Source organism: Abramis brama, assembly GCF_963993115.1.
Source record: "Abramis brama genome assembly, chromosome: 14".
NCBI classification, from domain to species: domain Eukaryota; kingdom Metazoa; phylum Chordata; class Actinopteri; order Cypriniformes; family Leuciscidae; genus Abramis; species Abramis brama.
This window is the reverse complement of record NC_139976.1, coordinates 36,455,926-36,477,818: the sequence shown is the minus strand read 5'-3', so window position 1 is coordinate 36,477,818 and position 21,893 is coordinate 36,455,926. Positions and strand designations below refer to the sequence as shown.

The 21,893-nt window shown below is 39.3% G+C and overlaps 2 protein-coding genes across 2 annotated transcripts; one reads left to right on the top strand and one right to left on the bottom strand.

The window, feature by feature from the left end:
• Window positions 1-2,882: 2,882 nt before the first annotated feature.
• On the top strand, window positions 2,883-5,431 carry LOC311096456 (bone morphogenetic protein 2-B; the record flags this gene model as incomplete). The annotated part of the gene is made up of 5 exons (XM_084135596.1): window positions 2,883-3,153; window positions 3,237-3,364; window positions 3,993-4,109; window positions 4,192-4,375; window positions 4,874-5,431. 5 exons carry the CDS (start codon window positions 2,883-2,885, stop codon window positions 5,284-5,286), a joined length of 1,113 nt encoding a protein of 370 aa, XP_083991722.1. The 3' UTR covers window positions 5,287-5,431.
• Window positions 5,432-5,669: 238 nt separating this feature from the next.
• Window positions 5,670-14,016, bottom strand: LOC311095678 (uncharacterized protein). The gene is made up of 3 exons (XM_084134326.1): window positions 13,882-14,016; window positions 13,536-13,779; window positions 5,670-12,540 (listed from the first exon to the last, which is right to left on the bottom strand). Exon 3 carries the CDS (start codon window positions 12,435-12,437, stop codon window positions 6,699-6,701), a length of 5,739 nt encoding a protein of 1,912 aa, XP_083990452.1. The 5' UTR covers window positions 12,438-12,540; window positions 13,536-13,779; window positions 13,882-14,016; the 3' UTR covers window positions 5,670-6,698.
• Window positions 14,017-21,893: the final 7,877 nt, after the last annotated feature.

The window sequence follows — 21,893 nt, the reverse complement described above, 5'->3', positions numbered from 1 at the left end:
TTCTACAGCCATTAAGAGAACAGATCATCTTACTGTAAAAAGCTGATTCAATGCATTCACCGTCTTATATGTCAATGTCTAAATGAGAATGTCTGTGTCTTTGTGCTTTAGCTTCTAATGAGATGTAATATCTGGCCAAAATCAGTCCTAGGCACTTTATTTGATAGTCTAGACAACTTTGCAGCTAACTGTCATTAGCATTAGTACACTGTTTTGGTCAGGGTTAGAAAGTTGATATTAGTTAGTCAATGTCTGTTGATTTTAAGCAGACAGTCTACTAATACTCTAATGACTAGTTGACATGTAGTTGCAAAGTTACTTATAGTTAGTAGAATGTCTAAAGTGGACCATCGAAATTAAGTATTACCCATGACTTTATCATTTTATCAATTACCATCAACATTCTTTTCCTCAAAGAGCCACTGAAACATAATAAACCTGTATATTTTTCAAGAAAATAACCTGTGAGAAGCACTTCTAAACAAACCGACTAATTGCTAAGCATAACAGACTCAAAAAGAGGAAATGAGAAATAAGTGGCAGAGATATGAGAAATGAAACAGCGGCTCCTGTAAACTACCCGTTCACCATTCTCATCTTTAACCCAAACAGCCCTAAACACTTCACCCCCAGGTCAAAGAAAATTCAATCATTCTGAAAACATAAAACACCCGGCCTCCCATAATCCCCCAGTGGTATGTTTCCACTTTAGCAATAATTGTATTTTCTCTTCAGATATCTAATAGAACAGCAGCAGCAATGGCTTGGTGCTTGTTTAATTTCTTCCATCTGTTCTCTTTTGGACCCAAAGAGATGTAGAACAAAAGGGGGAGGCCATTAATAGGAGTACAGTTTACAGAAGTGCCAGCAGAGCCTGTAGGTTCAGCCTCGAACAGGCCAAGGATTTCACCTCGTACTTTCAGGCAGAGAAATCTTTCCTCAAATCCTCGAACGCATGGAGCAGCTCATTCATCTTTATGAAGATCTCCAAAAGACTGTTGTCAAAATGTTTATGCAATTCTGTATATAATCAGCAGATGGAATTTGAAACTCTGAACAATATATTTTTAATGGGGAATAATGGCAGGGTGCTTTGCGCCATGAAGAAAAAAAATGAAATGCATGGACTCAAAAATACCTGTCCTTAATAACTACTGAATTGTGAGGCAGCTCGGGTACTTATGTATGAAGCATTGAGTATTAAGTAATACATTTCACTGCGAAAATGCCCAGACTGCTCAACTTCTCTGCTGTAAAGCATCAGCCAAGAAGCAAGCGCTTGCAGATGTGTCGAAAAGAAAGATGTTTCCTTAGTCATCTGCGCCATCTAGAGGAGAAAACAGATAGCAATATCCAAATCCCTTATATACGAGACACTTTTGGGGATTTTATTACATCCTTTTTGTGCATACTTTTGTGAATGTGACACTTGAGGTAGTCATTTTTATGCAGCTATATACTGAAGAGTTAAAGAAAAGATAATTGTTCATCCCATGCTATATTCATTTATATGAATCAATGATTCTTGAGTACTGGGACAAAACAGCAGACAAAACTAAAATAAAACTGCATGAATCAAGAAATAATCACTTGGTATATATAGGGCAAAACAATCAGATAGAAAAAAATGCTGTCAATTATTGTACATATATACTGTATGTAGCTTTCATTACATTAATTAAATGAATTAATTCATACCCTATGGGTTCAAACTGATTTGACCATTGAATTGTCACCACACTACAAAAAAAAATTGTTTTTCAGTAAAATATCTATGCATTTTTAAATCAAGATACATTTACTTGAGAAGCTCAATTTTCTTATATTTTTTGTATATATATATATAAAAAAAAATCTCGATTAAAAAATGTTTACATATTTGTAATGTAAACAAGTCAAAAACATATATATATATGCAGTGCACAGTCAGAAAATCACAGGTGCAAAGCCTTATAAAGTTTATATAAATTGTATAGTTCGTAGCCTATCCATCTTAGGACATAATACTTATGTTTATAAAAAAAAAAAATAAAAAAAAAAAATCTTTAAAGTTGAAGTTATATTTGAAAGGATGTGAAGTACTGAGTGATGGTCTGGTCAGGGGTCTAGAGTTTGTTGATGAGGATCATCTGAAGACACACAGATGCCGTACAGAAAATGAAGGGCAAACACGCTTTGGGTAACAGTGAGTAAATCTTCATTTCCATTTGCGTCATAGTCATGTCATTGCGTTTGCTTCGGTCACTATGTGGGGGATCTGGTTGTACAGAGATAACAGACAACAACCTGCTAAAACCAACAAGGACATGCAGCAATTTCCAACATTTGTCTCTTCATTGATGTTATCTTCTAATGACGTCTAAACCAGATCCAACACACCTTCATTGGTGAATTAAGCTGTAAAATATATTTTTTATTAGACACTATTGTAATATTCAACAATAGGCTTAAATAAAATATGGCCTTAAACTCTAAATGAGGCATTTACATAAACATAAAAAAGTATTCATGGAATTTGTCATAGACAAAATGAAGATGGCATGAGCTAAAATTGTCTATAAATGTAAAATTACAAAAGCAAAGAATGCACATTTTTTTATGAAAGGTATGTGTAAGAGAAAAGGCAGCCTTAATGGTGTATTTATCTGATTTATTAATATGAGGCAGACAGTTTATTTAACTTTAGTCATGATGTTTGACCTGTCTGTTCACTCTTATCTGTGCGGGTGAGCATACAAACCCTTGTGTAAACTGAGATGTAAATTTATAGTTGGTTTGAATGCACTGTCACACCAGTCCATCTGCAGTATAGGTGCAAATTCATACTAGAAGGGGATATTCGGGTTGTTGCATTGGTCAAATTAAGATCTGCACGGTCAGAAATGAAGTTACTGAACATTTATCTCTTTGGGATTTTTGCTTTTGTGTCATCCGATGTCATTTCCACCTCAACAGATGTGCAAAAGATAACAGACGCAATTAAGATGCGCATCTGGAATGAAATATTCCAGATGAAAGATTTGACACGCAATGTTCCGACCAATAGGAAGGCACCTGGGTTCATGATGGAGTTATATGATGCCGTTGCGGACTCGAACGGAACCCTGAAAAACTCGAAAGTTCTGGAAGGAAATATTGTTAGAAGTTTCGAAGGTGCGTAAATGTAAATGGTGAAATGGCTGATGTTACACTGGACGTTTAGATGCTAATGCGGAGATTTTATTTTTCTAATCTAGGACAGTCCAGCGGCTCATATCACTTCTTTAATCTGACATCATTCGGACAGGACGAGCGCGTGATCAAAGCAGAATTCCGATGGTTTCGCCATAAACAGTCTTTTATGGGACGTCATCATTTTTACAAAGTAAGTTGGGCATTTAAGTACTTTAAAAGTCGATTTAAGTATGCAGCGGATTATACAGTGACAGGCAAAATAGCATGTACTTTTCCTTTTAAAAGAAACGCCAGTAGCCCAGATAACAAGATACATTCTAAGAAAGTTTTGCTAACGTTCCCATTAAGATATGAAAACGTTATTTCTTGAATGCTCCCTCAAAGTTCAAAACGTCCAGTTTTTAAAACGTTTTTATTTATTATTATATAGGCTTAACGAATGTTAAGAGAATATTCCATTTTAGAATTTTACAAAGATGAGAAATTTACTTGTTTTTAAAGTTATCTGAAAGTTCTAAAACAAGTATTGACATTTAAAAAACATTAGAAGAACATCCAACGGTTTCAGAAAAAACTTTCCATGAATAATATAGGCTATATATTGAGCTAACATTTTGAGAACATTACTAAAGACCTGATAACTTTGAACAAATGTTCTATTAACGTTACATTAAGAATGTTTGTTCATTACTTTGAGAGAACCTTGCTAGAACGTTCTGAGAACGTTCCCTGTTAGCTGGAAGGAAATGTTGAAGGCTGTTGATGTTCGTCACAAGTAGCCTTGTCTTACAGAAAACTCAACCAAAACTCTGTTTTAGATCGACCTGTATGAAGTGCTGGACAGCAGACCCAAACCTTGGCGAGGGAATTTGATAAGCTCAAGGTTATTACCTGTCTACACCAAAGGATGGGAGGTATTCAACATCACACAAATGGTAAAAAATATATCTATTATATGAAGAGGAAAACAAATTGTTTTTGCTGCTGTTGCAAAAATAACTCCTAAATTATTAACAGGTGAGCAAATGGATTCTTCACAGCGGTACAAATAATGGTATCCTGGTCGTGACTGCTTTACCTTCAGGGAACTGGTTTGAGTCCAGCATTCAGATGGATAGGCAGTCAGATGAGACAAATGCGTATTTGGTTATATATTCAGATGACGGACGAAAGCACTACCAACACCCACCTTTCTACACAGGTAATTAAGCCATAAAACATACTGAATTCTCCAGACACAAGTATAATATATGGGTGTTTTCTAGACTATGGGTACTTTTGGCCCTGTGGTCTTTCAGAAAATAAACTTTCTTAAAACACTTTTCACACTTATTTATTTATGGATATACAACGAGCCACAATGGCATTTCCATCACATCTCAAATAGCATAGGAAATGGGTGGAAATGTTCATATTTTAAGACTGAAAGTCTGGGTCTGCGACAAGGCTAAAACAATACAATAAGAGGCATTTTAAAAGTAGAAAAATTATTGATGAAGTCCTGGTAAAAGTTTTTTATGTCACATTCGTATAACAAAAATAAAAAGTTGAAATCTGTTTAGATAAAAATCAACCTCAGGGACATAAAAGGACCTAAAGTTGAAGAAAGACTCATATTGATAACTAACTATAATGCATAATGAAGAGTGCGTATCATGAGTGTGTGAAAGTTCTGATGTCATTGTTGACTCTCTTTTAGGACAAAATATCAACACATCCCTTAAAATCCTGGAGCCTACAGAAAGTTTAGTGAAGTCAACAATGCGGAAGCGCAGAAGCGTGCGTGCCTTAACATCTACATGCCAGAGAACAAACCTCTACGTAGACTTCACTAAGATTGGCTGGTCAGGGTGGATAATATCTCCCAGAGGTTATAATGCATACAGTTGCATGGGCTCGTGTCCGTTTCCGCTGGGCGAAGGTCTACGGGCTACGAATCACGCTACCGTGAGATCCATCATGAACGCGCTGAAACTATCGCAGGAGGCGGGAAAGCCGTGCTGTGTTCCTGATGTGCTTCACCCCATCAGCCTCCTGTACTTCGATGATGAGGAAAATGTCGTTCTAAAACAGTATAACGACATGGTTGCGGGCAGTTGTGGCTGCCATTAAAATACAAAACGGCGAGATGTAAACTTATGTTGATGTGTACTGTGCCACACTTCAATCAAATGTACATTTAGATAGCATTATTTTTAGTTGATATTTGTATGGGTATTTGTAAGTCTAAACCAAATTAAAGATATTAAATGCAAGCATTACAATAATGTCTTTTATAAGTGTGAAACAGATCTACCTCTATCATTTATGAGCAAACTACTGTGATTGGAAAATGACCTTTCAGACTTAGAAACGTCATACTTGAAGCTCAACTCTATTAGGCTTGTTACATATTAGGCTTAAAGTTTGTGCTGCCAGTACTTATATTGTAATAGTTACAGTCACCCTGAGAAATACGTGCATATTGTCAGACAAGCTTGACCCCGATGAGTCACGCTGAGTTCCTTTATTTTCTCAGCCAATGATGAGTATCGTGACAAATACCACATAATGTTGCAACACAATTTTACAGCAGTTTTAGCAGGTGATAAAGAGACTTGCAGACCTCCTATTCACCACTTGGTGGTGGCAGAAAAATAATCAGCAATTACGACTTTTGAATGGACCAAAATTCTGGTATTTTTCAATGTATTTTCCACCATTATTTGATCAATGCTGGGTTGTTGTTGTTGTGGTGCAGTCTATTTCAGATAACCCGGTGGGATTGAACAGCATGTGGTTGGTGTGTCACTGTGTAAATCAGACGATCTCTTCCTATCTAAGTCTAGCAGAACAATCTGCAGGGAGGGCTATAGACTTTATACTGCAAGTCTAAACTCTGGCTTTCTTTCTAAGACTATAAACTGAATGGGATATGAACCGTCTTTGGATAAAATAACAAGATAATCAAAATTAGATCATTAAACAATTGCTCATTGATGATGCTTTTATTGGAATGGTTATTTTCTGAAGCAACAATCCATTTAAATGGATTCATTCCAAAATGCACCCTGAAAAGTGATGCAATCAGCATTTGTCAAATATACCATTTTAAGCATATAAAACACATTTAACTATGTTAAATTCTTAATTTTTACAATACTTTTCGGGCTGTGAAAAATACTGTGGACTAATGTATTTTCAAACCTCAAATGCAAGATGTATCAAAATAATCTGTTAAATATTTTTGTGAAAGCAACACTACTTTCAATAAGGCGCAAATCCAAATCTCAACCTCCTGTTACAAATAGACAAGTGCTTTTAACAGTAGGAGAACTAGGTATTTGCCATACTTTAAGAAGAAATAAACATGTACAATCCACAACTTGTGTACTATAAACAAAGAACAGCATACATACTACAAAAACTTTTTTCCATATCACACCAGACTGCAAGTTGGAAACAGTGAAAACTGCATTAGTCTACAAACAAAACAAATCCCTGATTTCAGTCACGTTCAATCTCTGGACCATCCACTGATGTTGTCATCTCACACTATCAATTTCCTCTTCAGGGGTGTGTTCTTGTGATATATACACTGGCTCAATGTAAGGATTTACTTCTTCATTATTTATCTGATAAAAGTCCTCCTGTTTTGTGCTAGATTCAAAGTCTTCCAGGTCATCCGGAGGAATCATAGATCCTGCAGTCCTGACAACAGACTTCTGTGATGGTACAGGCACTGGAGCAAAGCCATGATACAGCATAAGTGGTGGTGTGTTCATAACCTCCATTGGTGGAGCCTCAGGAGAATGTACTGGCAGTTGCACATAACTTTTAGTTTCTGGGTCAAAGAAAGTTTTCGTTTTGACCTGTACTGGGATATCCACCAGAAAGTACTGTCCAGAGTCAGGGTCCTGTAAAAGCTTTCTCTGGGTGATTGGGAAGGACTGTGTTCCAAGATTAGTGGTTGGTGCATAAGTGTGTTCAATGCTGTTGTGGCGCAAAGGTAATGCCTTTGGAGTAGAGTACTGTGATCCTTCTATTAGAAAATTAGATTTAACTTCACCACCAGTGCGACTTGACGTGTTTTTGTGTTTTTCCCTTAGAAATCTATCCAGACTTTGAGTCCTACGTTCCAGTTTCTTGGGCAAGTGTTTTTCATTGCTTCGACTTAATCGATCACTGTCATTACTTATATTGCCGTTCTCCAAATGATCCCCATGGTTTGATATGCCATCTTGTTGTTTCTCAGTGCAGTGGCCCTTTGAGTCACTGGTTTGCCTTTCTTTGTCTTTGGATGCATGTTGCAGTTTTTTACTAGGTTCATTCTCTTCTATGTTTTGACTCTTTTGACCACTATGGTGTCTAGCATGCTCCTCACATCTTTGAGTTTTGGGCTCCATTGTGTCATTGAGATGTTCGCTGTGTGTACCGCTGATTAGGTCAGTGCTGAGCGATCTGTGTTCTGATCTGTCAAGTAATTTGTCAGTGCTGTGGTGTCTCCTCTCAGCCTTGTGACTGACACTTTTGTCACTGCTTCTGCCTTTACGCTCAGGTTTGCTTTTAGCTTCAGCCTTTTGTATCCTACGTGTGGTGAGCTTCATGGCTCGGCGTAGAGCCTTTTCAGTTTTTGGAGGCACAACAGGTGGCTTGTTCTGACCATTACTGTCATTTCCGCTGCAGACTGAAGCAGATCTCTCGCTGGGTGCCTTGGATCCCTCCTCATCCTCTGCTGGTGCAATGCTAGAGCTGTTTTCCTCCATGGCATCCCCTCCGCATGTTTCATAGCTTTCCAGGCCCTCAGATAAAGTGCTCACAGCAGAGCGCTGCTCCTCCTCCTCAGACACAGAGCCACTTCCAACTGATAGCTTTCTGACGGTGACCAGGTGATTTACTGGAAGGGACAATAAATGCATTGCTGGTTGGTTTGTTTTGGGGCTCTTGACCTTGCAGAGGTCCAGACCTTCCTCATCTTTCTCAGATCCATTCAAGTGGCCCTTCTGAGAAAGCTGTTGATCTATTTCTACTTGATCCTTGGAGGAAGTATGACTGTGTGATGTTTGTGTAAAGCTTCTAGCTGACTCAATCAAGCTGTGCACCCACCCGCCTTTGTCCACATCACTCGGTGGAGAAACATCAGACTCACTTTCATGGTTGCTTAAAGAGCAGGAATCTATTGTTGGTTTCTGTGAATTCTCCTTCTCCTTTCCATCAACTCTTTCTTTCATGTAGCAGACCTCTGCTTTACTTAAGAGCTCTTCAGGTTGTGATTTTGCCCCCTGTTCTGATTCATGAAATAGAGAGAGCTCACTTGAGTTTGAAGATCGACTGCTGTGATGTGTTTGTTTACCAGTTGATGAGGATATAGTGTGAGATTGCCCTAGGATATCATGTACTGTGATACTGTCCTTTCTGGCTTTTTTGTCGGTTTTAAAAGACTCTGATGACAGTGTTTCAGAAAGTTCCTCATGTTCATCTACAGTTTTTCCCTTTTCTGAGCTTGAAAGTCCAAACAGACGTCCACTGAAGAAGTCTTTCACATAGCTTTTACTAGGACCTTTGGATTTGTTCTGCTTCTGACCTTCAGAACCCTCTTCCTTCTCGTTCGTTTTTGCCTTGTTGTCTTGCATTTCTTCATTGATGTTGTTTGTGAGATCACGTATAGCTTTTTGGGAATCTTGGGTGACACTGTGTTTCCTCTTTGCACTCGAATGTTCCTCACCTCTTTCTGTTTCTTTCGAGGAGCTGTTAGACTTTCGTTCGCTCTCTGAATCCATCTCCTTGTAGATAATGGAATAAGTCCCACTTTCAGTATCACTGACTGTGAGTTTTGGTGGAACAAATTTATATTTAATTTTGTCTTTTGGAGCCTTTTCATTGGGTCCCTCTTCCATAGACTTTTCACAGCTTGTATCTTCAACAGGCTGACCTTTCTGAGCATCCTTGAGGTTCACCTTACTTTCTTTGTCATATTTCTCTTTCAGAGACAATACATTTCCTCTTGTGGGGCCTCGATTCTTTGATCGACTTGACTGAACTTTGTCAACTTCCCTACTTTCCATGTCCTCAGTTTTGACTGTAGCGTTACCTTCTCTTTTAAAGTCAGAATTACTTTCTGTCTTTTCACCTACTCTGTCATTACTATGAGAATTACTTCTCCCTCTTCTTGGGAGTATCTCAGGTTTAAAGGAACTAACGCCCGACTCTTCCTCACACTGTCCCACACTGCTAAGATTGCTACTTTTCAAATGATCACCTGTTTTTGTGCATGTATTTTTACTCATCAACTCTTTCTTTTGGCATAATTTATCATCCTTGCTGACATTATCTGTGTTGCTTTCTTGATTGTCTAGGCACAATCTGTCTCTTTCATTATATTTTATAGGTCCTGCATGCTGGCATTGCCCAATAGATGCTTCCTGCTTACAGGGCCTGGCTAATTTTACCTCAGCCACATGACTTTCACCATGTTTGGCCATGTCTTCTGACCTCGTTTGACCAGTCTGCCAATTTGTTTTAAAAGCAGATATAGTATTCTGACCTTTGCCATTCTTTGCACTTTTCTCCCTCTCATTCAGCATGAACACACTAGACTGTTGGTCCTCTCCACTGGTGGGTAACTCACCACCTTGAGGTTTTTCACAATCAACTCTTTTTATATCAATGAGTGAACCTCCTGCATTGGAGAACGCCTTACTTTTCAACTTTCTTTGCTCTCGTTCAGCAATTACTTCCTCTAAAGCCATTTTGGCCAGGTCGTACTTATCAATGACAACATTCTCCCTCTTTAATGGTGCATTTGTCTTATTAGGCACCTGTTCCATAGATGCAAATAGTGTTCTCTTTTCAGAAATGTTTCTTTTCATTGTTTCAGAGTTACCCTTTTGCTCCCTTTGAGTTTCCAAACCACTCTTTGATGTCATCATTAGCTCTTTAGCCGTGTTAGCCTCTCCTCTTACATGAACCCCTTCTTTCAATGGTGGTCCATCCATTACTTTATCTTTATGTATGTTTGCAATATGCTCCTCTTGTCTTTTCTCTTTTGTTTTTGTATTTTTGGAATGCCTTGACAACTTTTCATTTTCATTTTTATCCTTTATAGTCCCTTTTTCTGCATTAGAACTATCATTATCATTATCTGTACTTACAAATCTCTGGCTTTTAATGTAGTTGTTCTGTCGTGCAGAAAAGACATGCTTTGCTCCTGTCTCCTTTCTGTGTGGTTCCTTCTCTTTAACAGGGCTTTTCTGTTCACTGACTATTCCTCTAGTTTTCAACCTATCCTTAATTTGATTTGTACCATCACTAATGACTTGCTCTTCCAGGTTTGGTAAACTTACACTTGGACTTTTACCAGATTTGTTTTCAAGAGATCTTTCGCCATTTAAACCTACAGTGGGTTTAGGGGCATTTAGCGTTGACTCTGAGGGATTATTTTTGCTTTGCAACTCTGCACCTTTAAAAAATGTACTTGGATAACTATGCTCTGTGTTATGATCTTTGCTTGCTTTATCTGTGAGAACCTGCGAACTTGTTTCAACCACAGTTTGAGCATTTGCTCTAATATTAATCTCCTCAGGGGTAGTTTTTCTGTAAAGTTGTAATGAGGGGTAAGTTGCCTTGTTAGCTGCAGGACTCCTGCCTGATTTTAATTTTCCAGACTGAAGAAGACTCAACGCCAAATAGTCATCTGGCATCCCGCCATTTGCAGGAGAGCAAGTTTGAATGTCTGCAGTTTCCAACAAGGGACTCATCTGAGAGATGATGGCTTTGTGACGAGCGGGTGAAATAGTTGTATCTCCTGAAATCTGTTGAATTTCAAGGCCATCTTTTGACACTTCAGGCAGGGGAGACTCTTTGCTTTGATTTGCCACATCCAGACCTTTAAACTTTGGTGGACTGTACATTGTCTTAACCCGTTTTCTATTGTCTTTGAGATTGAACAACAAGCTTGATGCTATGGATTTGTACCCCTCTCTCCTAATCTCAGGTGACGGATGCACGTCTCTCTCCGGGAGTAGTGGGACATCCAGGGCAGTGGGTGAGAGCACAGTTTGCAGTATGTCTGAAGTTCCTGTCCCATGTCTGGAGGGTATCACTGGTGTCAACAGCTGTGAAATACTGAAAGGAGTTGAACTAGCGGAGGTCTGGTCCTCTATTGTCTTCACTTCGTTTTTAAATGCCTGTGCTCTCCTTTCTCCAGCGCTTGTCCTCTCACAGACTGGTGAGTTGATGGAATGTCCCACAGGAGCAGCACTTTTTGCTCTACTTCTGTTTTTTCTCCAGGGAACGCAAGGTTCTGCCCTTTCTGAATTACATCTCTGTTCAGAGGCAAGAGGAGGGTCCTTTGTAGGAATATTGTGCTGGATGTGCTTGGATTCTTTCTCTGGCTTTGGGGCTACACTAGGTGCTGAAGATTGTACAGACGCAACCTGCGGTTTAAGCAAATGAGTCTCACTTTGTATAGGACACTTTTCGACTTTGTTTTCTTCTGATGGGGAAAAACTTAATTTAAAGTGTCCATGTGCTGTGGTTAATTCTTTGTAAAGAGGTGAATCATACCATTCAGGTGGCCTATTGCTTAACATAATCTCCGATATGTGCTCCTGACCAATGGGGAATTTATTAAAATCCCTCCATGACAAGAACGGGCTGAATTCACTGTGGAGGAAAAAGTTTATGGAATTCAGTTTTCTCAGTTTGTTGTTTTTGCTGTGTTTACTCTTAGAGGATTTCCCCGAGGGAACCGATGCATCCTTGCTTGATTTTTTGGCGGATCCTTTTTCATCTAATTTTAGGTGATTCTTGGCTTGGGAAAGATGTTCCGCTGCTAAACTCTGGTAATCTGAAGAAAACTCAGAGAGCTCTCTTTGGATGCTGAGAAGAGCAGATTTGTCCCATGAATCACCATTTATCATCTTGGTGCTCTCACCATTCTTTCTGGCTGAAAATACAGCAAAAAGTGCAGAGTCTTTGGATGACTTATTTGATCTACTCAATAAATCATTCGCTCCATTAAGGGGGTGAGAATTAAGTTTTTTGACAGCAGAAAATGAGCTCTCCTGAGTCTTTTTTGAGACACCCTCCACCACTGGCTTGTGGCAGCTGACTGGAGAGGGCGAAAACTCGGAGTCATTGTATATTGCTTCATCTCCAATGCACAAACTCTTGAAAGCTCGATCCGTCAGGCTCATGACCTCACGGTCTATTTCATTCATAAAGCTATCGAGATAGCGGAGGTGCTGCATGCTTGTCCTGTGACGCTTCTCCTGGTTGCTCATGATGAATACGTTTGCCCAGTTCCTTCAGTCTGATGCAGAATTGACCTGGCTTGACACTTCTTGCATTGTCATCACCAGATATTGGAGATTACATTGTGAGAATCTTGCAAAGAAAAAAAAGAAATAGAAAATATATCAGTTTTTGCAACAACAGACAAAAATCATATTTAAAAAACTGATTTAAAAAAATAAATGTTTTGACCTCAGATGTGGTTGCTAATCTAGCATGTGACTTTGTACAGTAAAGAAAGATACACCATGTCAAACACCAACTATTTTTAGAAGAAGGCAGATGTCTCTCTGCCCTTTCACATACACAGGCCACCTGCACAACCATTGGCAATCGTTTATTAAAACAAATGGATTTTCAAACTATGCAGAAGATTTTTCAGCGTGCCCTGTTCAACAGATCTAATTTTTAACATTGTATGCATTATCTGCAGACACAAATTAGTCATCATGCAGTCGTTTCTTTGCAGCTGCTGTACTGTGTGGCTGATCCTGGTATAACTCATTAACCCATATTTATCCTGACCTGAATCCATTAGCCAGCACTCATCACAGCTTATATCTGTCATGGTGTGGGAATGTGTCTTAAAAGAGACTACAATATAGCATTATTAACCATTTCTGTGTATCTCTTGGAATGTCATCTCAGAAAGCTCAAGAGCTAACTATGCAAGGACAAATCTCGAGATATATTTATGAGCATTTAAAGGCGTGCACTTAGTGGCCGGGAAGTTTTGGACAGCGCAACATTTTTCCACCGCACATAATTCTGTATCAACTTGCAGTCATGGTAATTTCCCCACATCTGTTACTTTATTTATGTGAAAGAAGATCTACAGTACAGTGATAACGCCCTGACTAACCTCAAGAAAAGTTCTTCAAAATAACAGACTGTCTATCATAAAATTATGAAAATGTAAAAGAGCAGCCGCGCTCAACAGATCTAAGCCTTTTTTATTATTGAAAGGAAAATATAATTTACCTTAAGAAAATTTCAAACAGAGCTCCTGTCAGGAATGTAAGCACATGTGTTAAACTACATTAATTTGACGGTAACAGAGTAATGGCCTGTTTAAGTTTATTCCTTACCTTTTTTGTTTTTTCAGTTTCTGTATTTCATCCTTGGACAAATCCTTAAAGGCAAATTTCACACAAGCCACCAAGTGAAATCAGACTTCTCTGTTACTCCGTAAAAGAAGACTATGAAAATGCTCTTCACGGAACACAACCTGAAGCTCATGGTAGATATCCATGTTTCAGAAAGCACTTGAAGGAGGCTGAGGAAGAACGAAGCGAACACACCCTACTGAAATAGTTGCCGGCAAGGCCAGAGCTGTAACACAGGAAGAAGTTAGTGAGCGCAAATATCTGAGTGACTGTTTGGTGTCGAGTGGGCAACAGATGAAATAGAAATGGTCATCTGCTATTTTGGTACCCGTAGTTTGAAGACCTAAGCTGTCTATACCTCTCCGATCCTACAGAGACAACAACATTTTACATTAACACAGCAGCTCTGGACACATGGGATGTTGTTGTATGGTGGCTGGGATGAGGAGTCGTTTTTCACACAAACAAGGGGAGGTAAATATAGCACCTTGCATCACCCCACAGCAGTGTCACCAAACTCAAAGTGTGGGATGAGTGTCTAATGGAGTCTGATTACCATGACAGACTTCACACAGTTGTTCAGCTTGTGTCTTTCTAGTACTTCTGCCTCCCCGCTCAGACTGAAAGAGGAAAACACATTTGCTTAGGCTCTGTCTTAATGCTTCATTATGTAAATATGTTTATTTGTCTATGCGCTTCACACCTACAGAGAGTGTCATAGAGAGTTATTTAAGTGTCTCTATTTGAGGCAGCCTGTATTTCATACAGTAATCGCCTGTCTTTCTTTCTGGCACACCTTTCATATCTCAGCTTATCTGTCACACGCCTGATTCTCCACTGAACCAGGCCAGACTCTCAAGAACATTGATAGTGCTTTGCAAAGTTTTAACAGTAAAGGCCAGTAACTGTAATGATAACTATAAACATTGTTTTTATATAATTCTATGAGAATATGGGAAGTCCACACAACAACTATATTGATAACAACACAGAGGAATGATGTTGCTGGAATCACTTTTGAAGCAATTTTATTCCAGCTGATAAATGATAAAAGCATTGACAACCAATCAGAATCCATCCGACTTTAAAGAGCTCAAGCATTTAAAGCGACAGAGGACAAAACAATTGCAGTTATGCAGTATCTGCATCTTTCATGCATTGCTGTGGATGCTAATATAGTTAACGTTATATTCATCTTTATAGTTTTCATTCTTGGCGTGAACATGCCTTAAAACAAATTTAATCAAATATGGGTAGAAAGCTGTAAAATGATATAGTATTTAACAAACTGAAATTTAGTCCATGTATGTTAAAGGATGACCTAATTAACATTAGTAAATAAAAATACAACTGTTCATTGTTAGTTCATGTAAGCTCAGATCTAATAAATAATATTAACAGATGCAACTTTTGATTTAAATAATGTATTATTAAAGGAACACTATGTAGCTTTTCAATCTTCATAATATATTTCCAAGACCCTTGTGATGGTACATCGACTTACAATAGGTTGAATGACGCGTCTGCCATAGCCTGACGGGGTCTGTATCGCTTTTACTGGCACTACGTAACTTCGGGGTTCGGGTAGTAACCCGAGCACAAAAAGAACTACAAAATTCGACTGCTTTACGGCATACGTCACTTCCCCCACCACTTCCTCAAATTTGGACGTGAGAGGCCAACCAGCGTTTGTTTTCGGCTTTCGTGCGTATGTTTTTGTCATGGGGCTGTTTACACCTGGCCACTTCATGCGTTTTCTCAGATGGGATAGCTATCCGATCGTGAAAAGACCAGGTGTAAATGCCCTTCGAAAAGCATTCAAGATGGATTTGAATCCGATCGCTCAAACCACTTCAGGAGGAGGTCTGGCCGCATTCCAGACGAAACTGGACAAGTGTAAATGCATCTGGTTGTTGAAACCACATATGTAAATTGTACTCCTCCCAAAAATGCTAAAAAAAATATATAAAAAAACGCGTGAGAGCGTGTTATAGGCTATATGTTATAGCCAGATATGACGACGCTACTGGAACACGCATCACCGCAGATGAGAAGCTGAGCATCTAACGTTATTCATCAAGCCAACGTGCAAACTATCGCAAATCAAAGTCGCAGACGCTTAACACACAATCATCATCATTAAAAGTAAAGAAATGAAATGATCTTACCAGGGCTGTTACTGCTCTCTCTTATTGCGGTCTTTGATTTTGAAATTTTAGCTGATGATCAATAAAATGCAGTTCATATCTGTTGCTTTCGATGACGTGCACTCCATTAAATCTGCATACAGCGCGGGAATTGAAGATCGGATTTAAATCCGTTTCGCAAAAACACATTTATGTGACCAGGTGTAAATGGAATCGTTTTGATAAATCAGATAGCTATCCGATCTGAGAAAACGCATGAAGTGGCCAGTAAATAAATCTCGTATTTATAAACTTGTTTGCATTCTATGTTGTATGTTGTTGCGCTTGCTTGTAGTATGTTTTTTTTATATGCTGTTCATTCATCCATTGCTGATAATTAGACCAGTCCAATAAGGGGTATTTACGACAGTGCAAGTATTCCACAGCGACTCTAGGGGTCGCTGTTTGACAAAAACACAATTTCTACACAGTGTGCCTTTAAATGCTGAAATCAGCATTTTCTAAAAATTAATAAAAGCTTTTGAATGTTTTCCCTTGTTAGTTCATGTTAACTATGTACTGTAATTAACATGAGGATAACAAATGGAACCTTATTGTAAAAAGTGTTACAATAAATTTTTGTCATGTTCAGATCTTATTTGTTTTTGATATCTGCCAATTTTTAAATGAAAGTAAATATGCATTCAACGAGATGCAAGCACTCAGTTGTGCCATGAAGACACTTTTTTCACAGATAATCAACAAAAATGTGTGAAAATATACAGGTATCGCAACACGCATCTGTTTTGTCCACAAACGATTCATGTGGTTGTATGGAGAAAGTCCCTTCCTAATAATATTTGAGCTGTAAGACTGTGTCAGCAGTCAGAAAACTGTATACTGCATTTCCCTTTTACCATCTGCTAATGTGAACCTCAAGGGGAGGAAGGTCACTAAGAGAGGGCAGACGAGTCTCTATCCTTAGCAACCCAGTCTCACCGTTCCCAAAAGGCTCTCATGTCCACTCAACCTCTTATTCCAGAGCAAGCAGGCAAGGCTATAATAGGACAACTGGACTCTTTCGCTGTAGGGGGAGTCCAGAGAGTAGCGTGGTCTATTTGAGGTGATGGACGTCCACACATGGGCCGGCTATCATTCACTGCATGGGACTGGAGAATGCTTGGCCATCATGGCAGCCAATAAATACTAGCATGTCTGAAGCGCTGGCCTCGACATGCACTCGCTGCCCACAGAATGACTGCTAGCCTGAGGTTCATCTTACTGTTATTGACTGCCATGCTGGATTCTACAGGAAGAATTTATATAAATGTAATAAACGTAGCCTTGTTATGGAATGCTTAAAGAAATAGTTCACCCGAAAACAAAAAAAAAGATTGTATTTTTTTCCCGTGGAACACAAAATAAGATATTTTTTGTGTGTGTTTTTGTGTTCTGTACAATGAAAATGAATGGTGACCTCTGCTATTTAGCAAGATTTAAAGAGATGGACTTAAATTTGAGTCTGTTCCCCACCTATCGTAAGACTTCAGAAGATCTAAAATCTAACACACGGGTCAAATAGACACATTTATGGGGATTTTATGGTGAAGTATAAATAGAATGTGCACTACCATTAAAAATAAATGTACAAGTTTGGGGTCAGTACGATTTTTAAATGTTTTTGTAAAGTCTCTTTTACTCACCAAGGTTGCATTTATTAGATCAAATAATACAGTAAAAACAGTAACATTGTGAAATATTATTAAAGTAAATGTTTTCTATTGAAATACCGTTTAAAGGGGTGGTTGATTATGATTTCACTTTTCTAACTTTAGTTAGTGTGTAGTGTTGCTGTTTGAGCATAAACAACATCTGCAAAGACGCTCAAAGTTCAAAGCAAAGGGAGATATTTGCTTTTAAAGAAATTGTTTTTTAAGGACTACAACAAACGGCTGGTAGGGACTAGTTTCAGTTTTCAGTTTCAGTTTATTGAAGTTGCATCTCATATCATATTTACATACAATGCAAGAGCAAAAATATTAGGTCTCCCCCCCTCCTGACCAGCAGCAGCTTAAAGTGCCTATATCCATATGTTAAGAACACACACACACACACACTCCAACAACAACAACAATGATAAACACAATGATAAAAATGATGATAAACACAATGATAAACACAATGATAAAATACAGTACATTACATCTCCATAATAAATAAGGGTCTATCTACTGTTAAGAAGCCTAATAGCTTGGTGAAAAAATGAGTCTCTAATGGCGCTTTTCCACTACACAGTACCAGCTCGCCTCGGCTCGGCTCGGCTCGACTCGGCTTTGTTTGGTTTTCCACTGTGTAAAAGTTGTACCTGTACCTGCTTCCAGGTACTTTTTTCGTACCAACTCCGGCGAGGTTCTAAGCGAGCTGAGGCGATACTAAAATGTGACGTGAAAACACGGCAGACTGCTGATTGGTCAGAGAGAATCGTCACTATTCACTGCGTCATCATTGCACGCGCCAGACGGAGTATCCTGAATAAAAAACAGCAAAAACAAAAACAAAAACATCCAAAAACAGCATACACTCGATTTCCTCCATTTCCTCCATTGTGTGTCTCGCGCGTCTCGCGTAAAAGATTAAGTCACGGCAGTTTCCTGCGGCGTCGCTATGACGACCAGGTACTATTGTGGAGGTACTATCTGGAATGGAAAACGGAGCGAAAAGCGAGCCGAGCCGAGCCGAAGCGAGTCGAGTCGAGTTGAGCTGGTACTGGTAATGGAAAAGCGCCATAAGTCTGCAGGTTTTTGCTCTCAGACTGCAGTAGTGCTTGCCAGAGGGAAGCCGCTGGAAAAGGTTGCTGTTAGGGTGGCTGGGGTCCTTGACAATCCTTTGGGCCTTCTTCTTGCACCTCTCCTGATACAGGTCTGCTATAGGTACAAGCTCACAGCCGCATATTTTCTGAGCAGTTTTAACCACTCTTTGTATTGCTCTGCGGCTGTTTGTAGTGCAGTTGCCATACCAGGAGGTGATGGCCCCTGTGAGGACACTTTCAATTGTGCCACGATAGAAGGCACAGAGAACATTGGGGCCCATGCCAAATTTCCTCAAACGCCTAAGGTGGAATAGGCATTGCTGGGCCTTCCCCACTATTCCTGTAGTGTGTAGGTCCCAGGTGAGGTTGTTGGTGATGTTGATCCCAAGGAACTTAAAACTGCTCACCCTTTCCACAGCATTCCCCTGAATCATCAAGGGAGTTAATTCAGCTTTCTTCCTCTTGAAGTCCACCACCAGCTCTTTCGTTTTTGCCACATTTAGTGACAAATTGTTATCCTGACACCATTGTACCAGATTCTCCACTTCCTCCCTGTACAACAACTCGTTGTCACCTCTAATCAGGCCCACTACCGTGGTGTCATCAGCGTACTTGATAATGAGGTTTGACGAGTGTAATGGTGTGCAGTCATATGTGTACAGTGAGTAAAGAAGAGGACTAAGCACACAACCTTGGGGCGCTCCAGTACTCACGGTTAGAGGAGCGGAGGTGATGGACCCCATCCTAACCACCTGACGGCGGTTACTTAGGAAGTCCAGGATGAGATTGCAGAGGTCAGGTGGAAAACCAAGGCTGCTGAGTTTTGTGACCAGTCTAGAGAGGATTATTGTATTAAATGCCGAGCTATAGTCAATAAAAAGTATTCTGACATAAGAGTTTTCATTTTCCAGGTGCGTGAGTGTGTTGTGGAGTACTGTGGATATAGCATCCTCTGTGGACCTATTTTCTCGATAGGCAAACTGATGGTGATCCAGAGTTTTTGGGACAAGAGTGCTGATGTAATCTCTTATAAGCCGTTCAAAGCATTTGCTCACTATCGGAGTGAGGGCAACAGGCCGCCAATCATTTAGACACATGATTTTGCTCTTCTTGGGAATTGGCACTATTGCAGAGGATTTACAGCAAGAGGGAAATACAGAGAGAGACAACGGTTGAAAATGTCCGCAAACACGCCTGCAAGTTGTGATGCGCAAGTTCTAATCACCCGGCCAGGAATCCCATCCGGCCCAGCAGCTTTTCGGATGTTCACCCGTTCAAACACACATCGCACATCACCCTCTGTGATGTGGAATTTCCTTGGTGTGTTGTTGGGAGTGTTTGCACAGCTTGCGGGACTACCCTGAGGGGTCGTCTTGGTGTTTTCAAACCGGGCATAAAAAAGATTCAGCTCATCTGGCAGTGTAGGCAAGACATTAGTTGTATAACTAGGTCTTGCCTTAAGGTCCGATATGGAATGTATACCCTGCCATACCCTGCGTGAATCGTTTTCACTCAGCTGTTTCTCAATTTTTTCCTTATATTGCCTCTTTGCCAGCTTAATTGCCTTGCGGAGGTTGTATTGAGCTATTTTCTTCTCCTCCAAGTTCCCAGAAGAAAAGGCTTTGTCTCTTGCAGTGAGGGCTAGTCTTACAGAGTGATCAAGCCATGCTTTTTGATTGGGAAAAACACGGACTGATTGCATAGGAACAATGTCTTCAAAACACTTCAGTATAAAACACATCACTACATCGGCATATTCGTGAATATCAGCAGTCGCCTCCCAAAACACCTCCCAATCCACAGTCTCAAAACAGTCCTGGAGCTCAGCATCCGATTGGTCGGACCAACGAGGGATTGACCTTATGGTGGGCGCTGTCTGCTTTAACTAATGCTTATAGGCTGGCAGCAGCAAAATAGAGGTGTGGTCTGACTTCCCGAATGGTGGCCGGAGGAGGGGTTTGTAAGCATTGCAGAAGGGTGAATAGCAGTGATCTAAAGTTTTACTGCCGCGAGTTTTGAAATGAATATGCTTTCGGCAGTACCTTGCTCAAAGAAGCTTGGTTAAAATCTCCAAGCAATATGAAAGCTGCCTCCGGATATTTATCTTCAACGTTAGTGTGATACACCTTTATGTGGTAACACAATTAATATTTTATATGATATATATATGTCATTATAATATCTGAAAGCATTCATTAGAATCGCAACTTTTATTGTATTGAACAAAATGAATTAGGGGGGAACCAAAGAAACCGGAACCAAAGTGCGAGTATTGTTGCACCGCGCCGCCTAAAGTGACAGACATATTGACATATTTTCTCTCATATTGAGATTTGGATCTGAAGATGGCGGTTCGCTCTTTCTCTCACTAATCAACTGATTCTGTTTTCCAGGTTCGTACTCCGTAAATAAAAAAAGACAATAAGGACTGTTTCCTCCTAAAGTGTAAGAGATGTATTATAACTGTGATGATTTTGTTATTGAATGTTTGATGTGTAAAGCCGAGTGAGAGAGCCGCGTTTATAATCGCGGGAGAAAGCTTGTGTAAACAATGGCGCTCGCGGCTGTTACACGCGAGTGTATTGAGACTCTGAATGTGGGAGACGGTGTATTAGTGTCCTCACTCTCTAGTAAGGCTTTATTTCGAGTTTTTGGGTATCCTGACATGTTATAAATATTCTGTAAATGTTAATAGAAGAGAGATATGTTGTTTAAAACTTAAAAGAGATTTAATACTGAAGTTACAGCAGCAGTTAGCTGTCTGATCTGTGTTTAACAATGAGTTGAACAGTTTTCCATATGTGTATTATTCATGTTGTGACTCTGAAGTCATTTAAATATTCATTTACAGCCAGAGAGTGTTTAATTCACATAATTGCATTAGTGAGATGATGCATTTCTGAATTTTAATAGAAAACAAATAACCATAAATATATATAACTATATAGCTACAAGCATGATTTATCCTTGTGATATTATTGCAATTATTATTGCACTTTAAAGAGAGTGATGTTTATTTTTGCAAAGACAGTATTTTGTGAATGTGAGTTTTAAAGAGGAACACTGATATATGAAGAAAACTTTATTGACATGTTTAAATTGACATTAACAAATTGAAACATGGTTACATTAAGGGAATGTTACTGTTTAATACCCTGATTTGATACAATTGTAAATAAAGATATTGAGATTTGGATCTGAAGATGGCGGTTCGCTCTTTCTCTCACTAATCAACTGATTCTGTTTTCCAGGCTGACATCAAGAGGTGAAAGTAGTGAACCCCTGTAAAACAAAAATAATCTTTTTGTTACTGCTGTTACTATATATTTGAAACCGGTAACAAACTGTGGGGGCTCGTCCGGGATCTCTCCTCATCACAACCATTGGGGGAGCAGATCCAGAGAT

Bases quoted from the DNA above. Each gene is read 5' to 3' on its own strand.
- LOC311095678 (XM_084134326.1), bottom strand. From the start codon at position 12,437: ATGAGCAACCAGGAGAAGCGTCACAGGACAAGCATGCAGCACCTCCGC.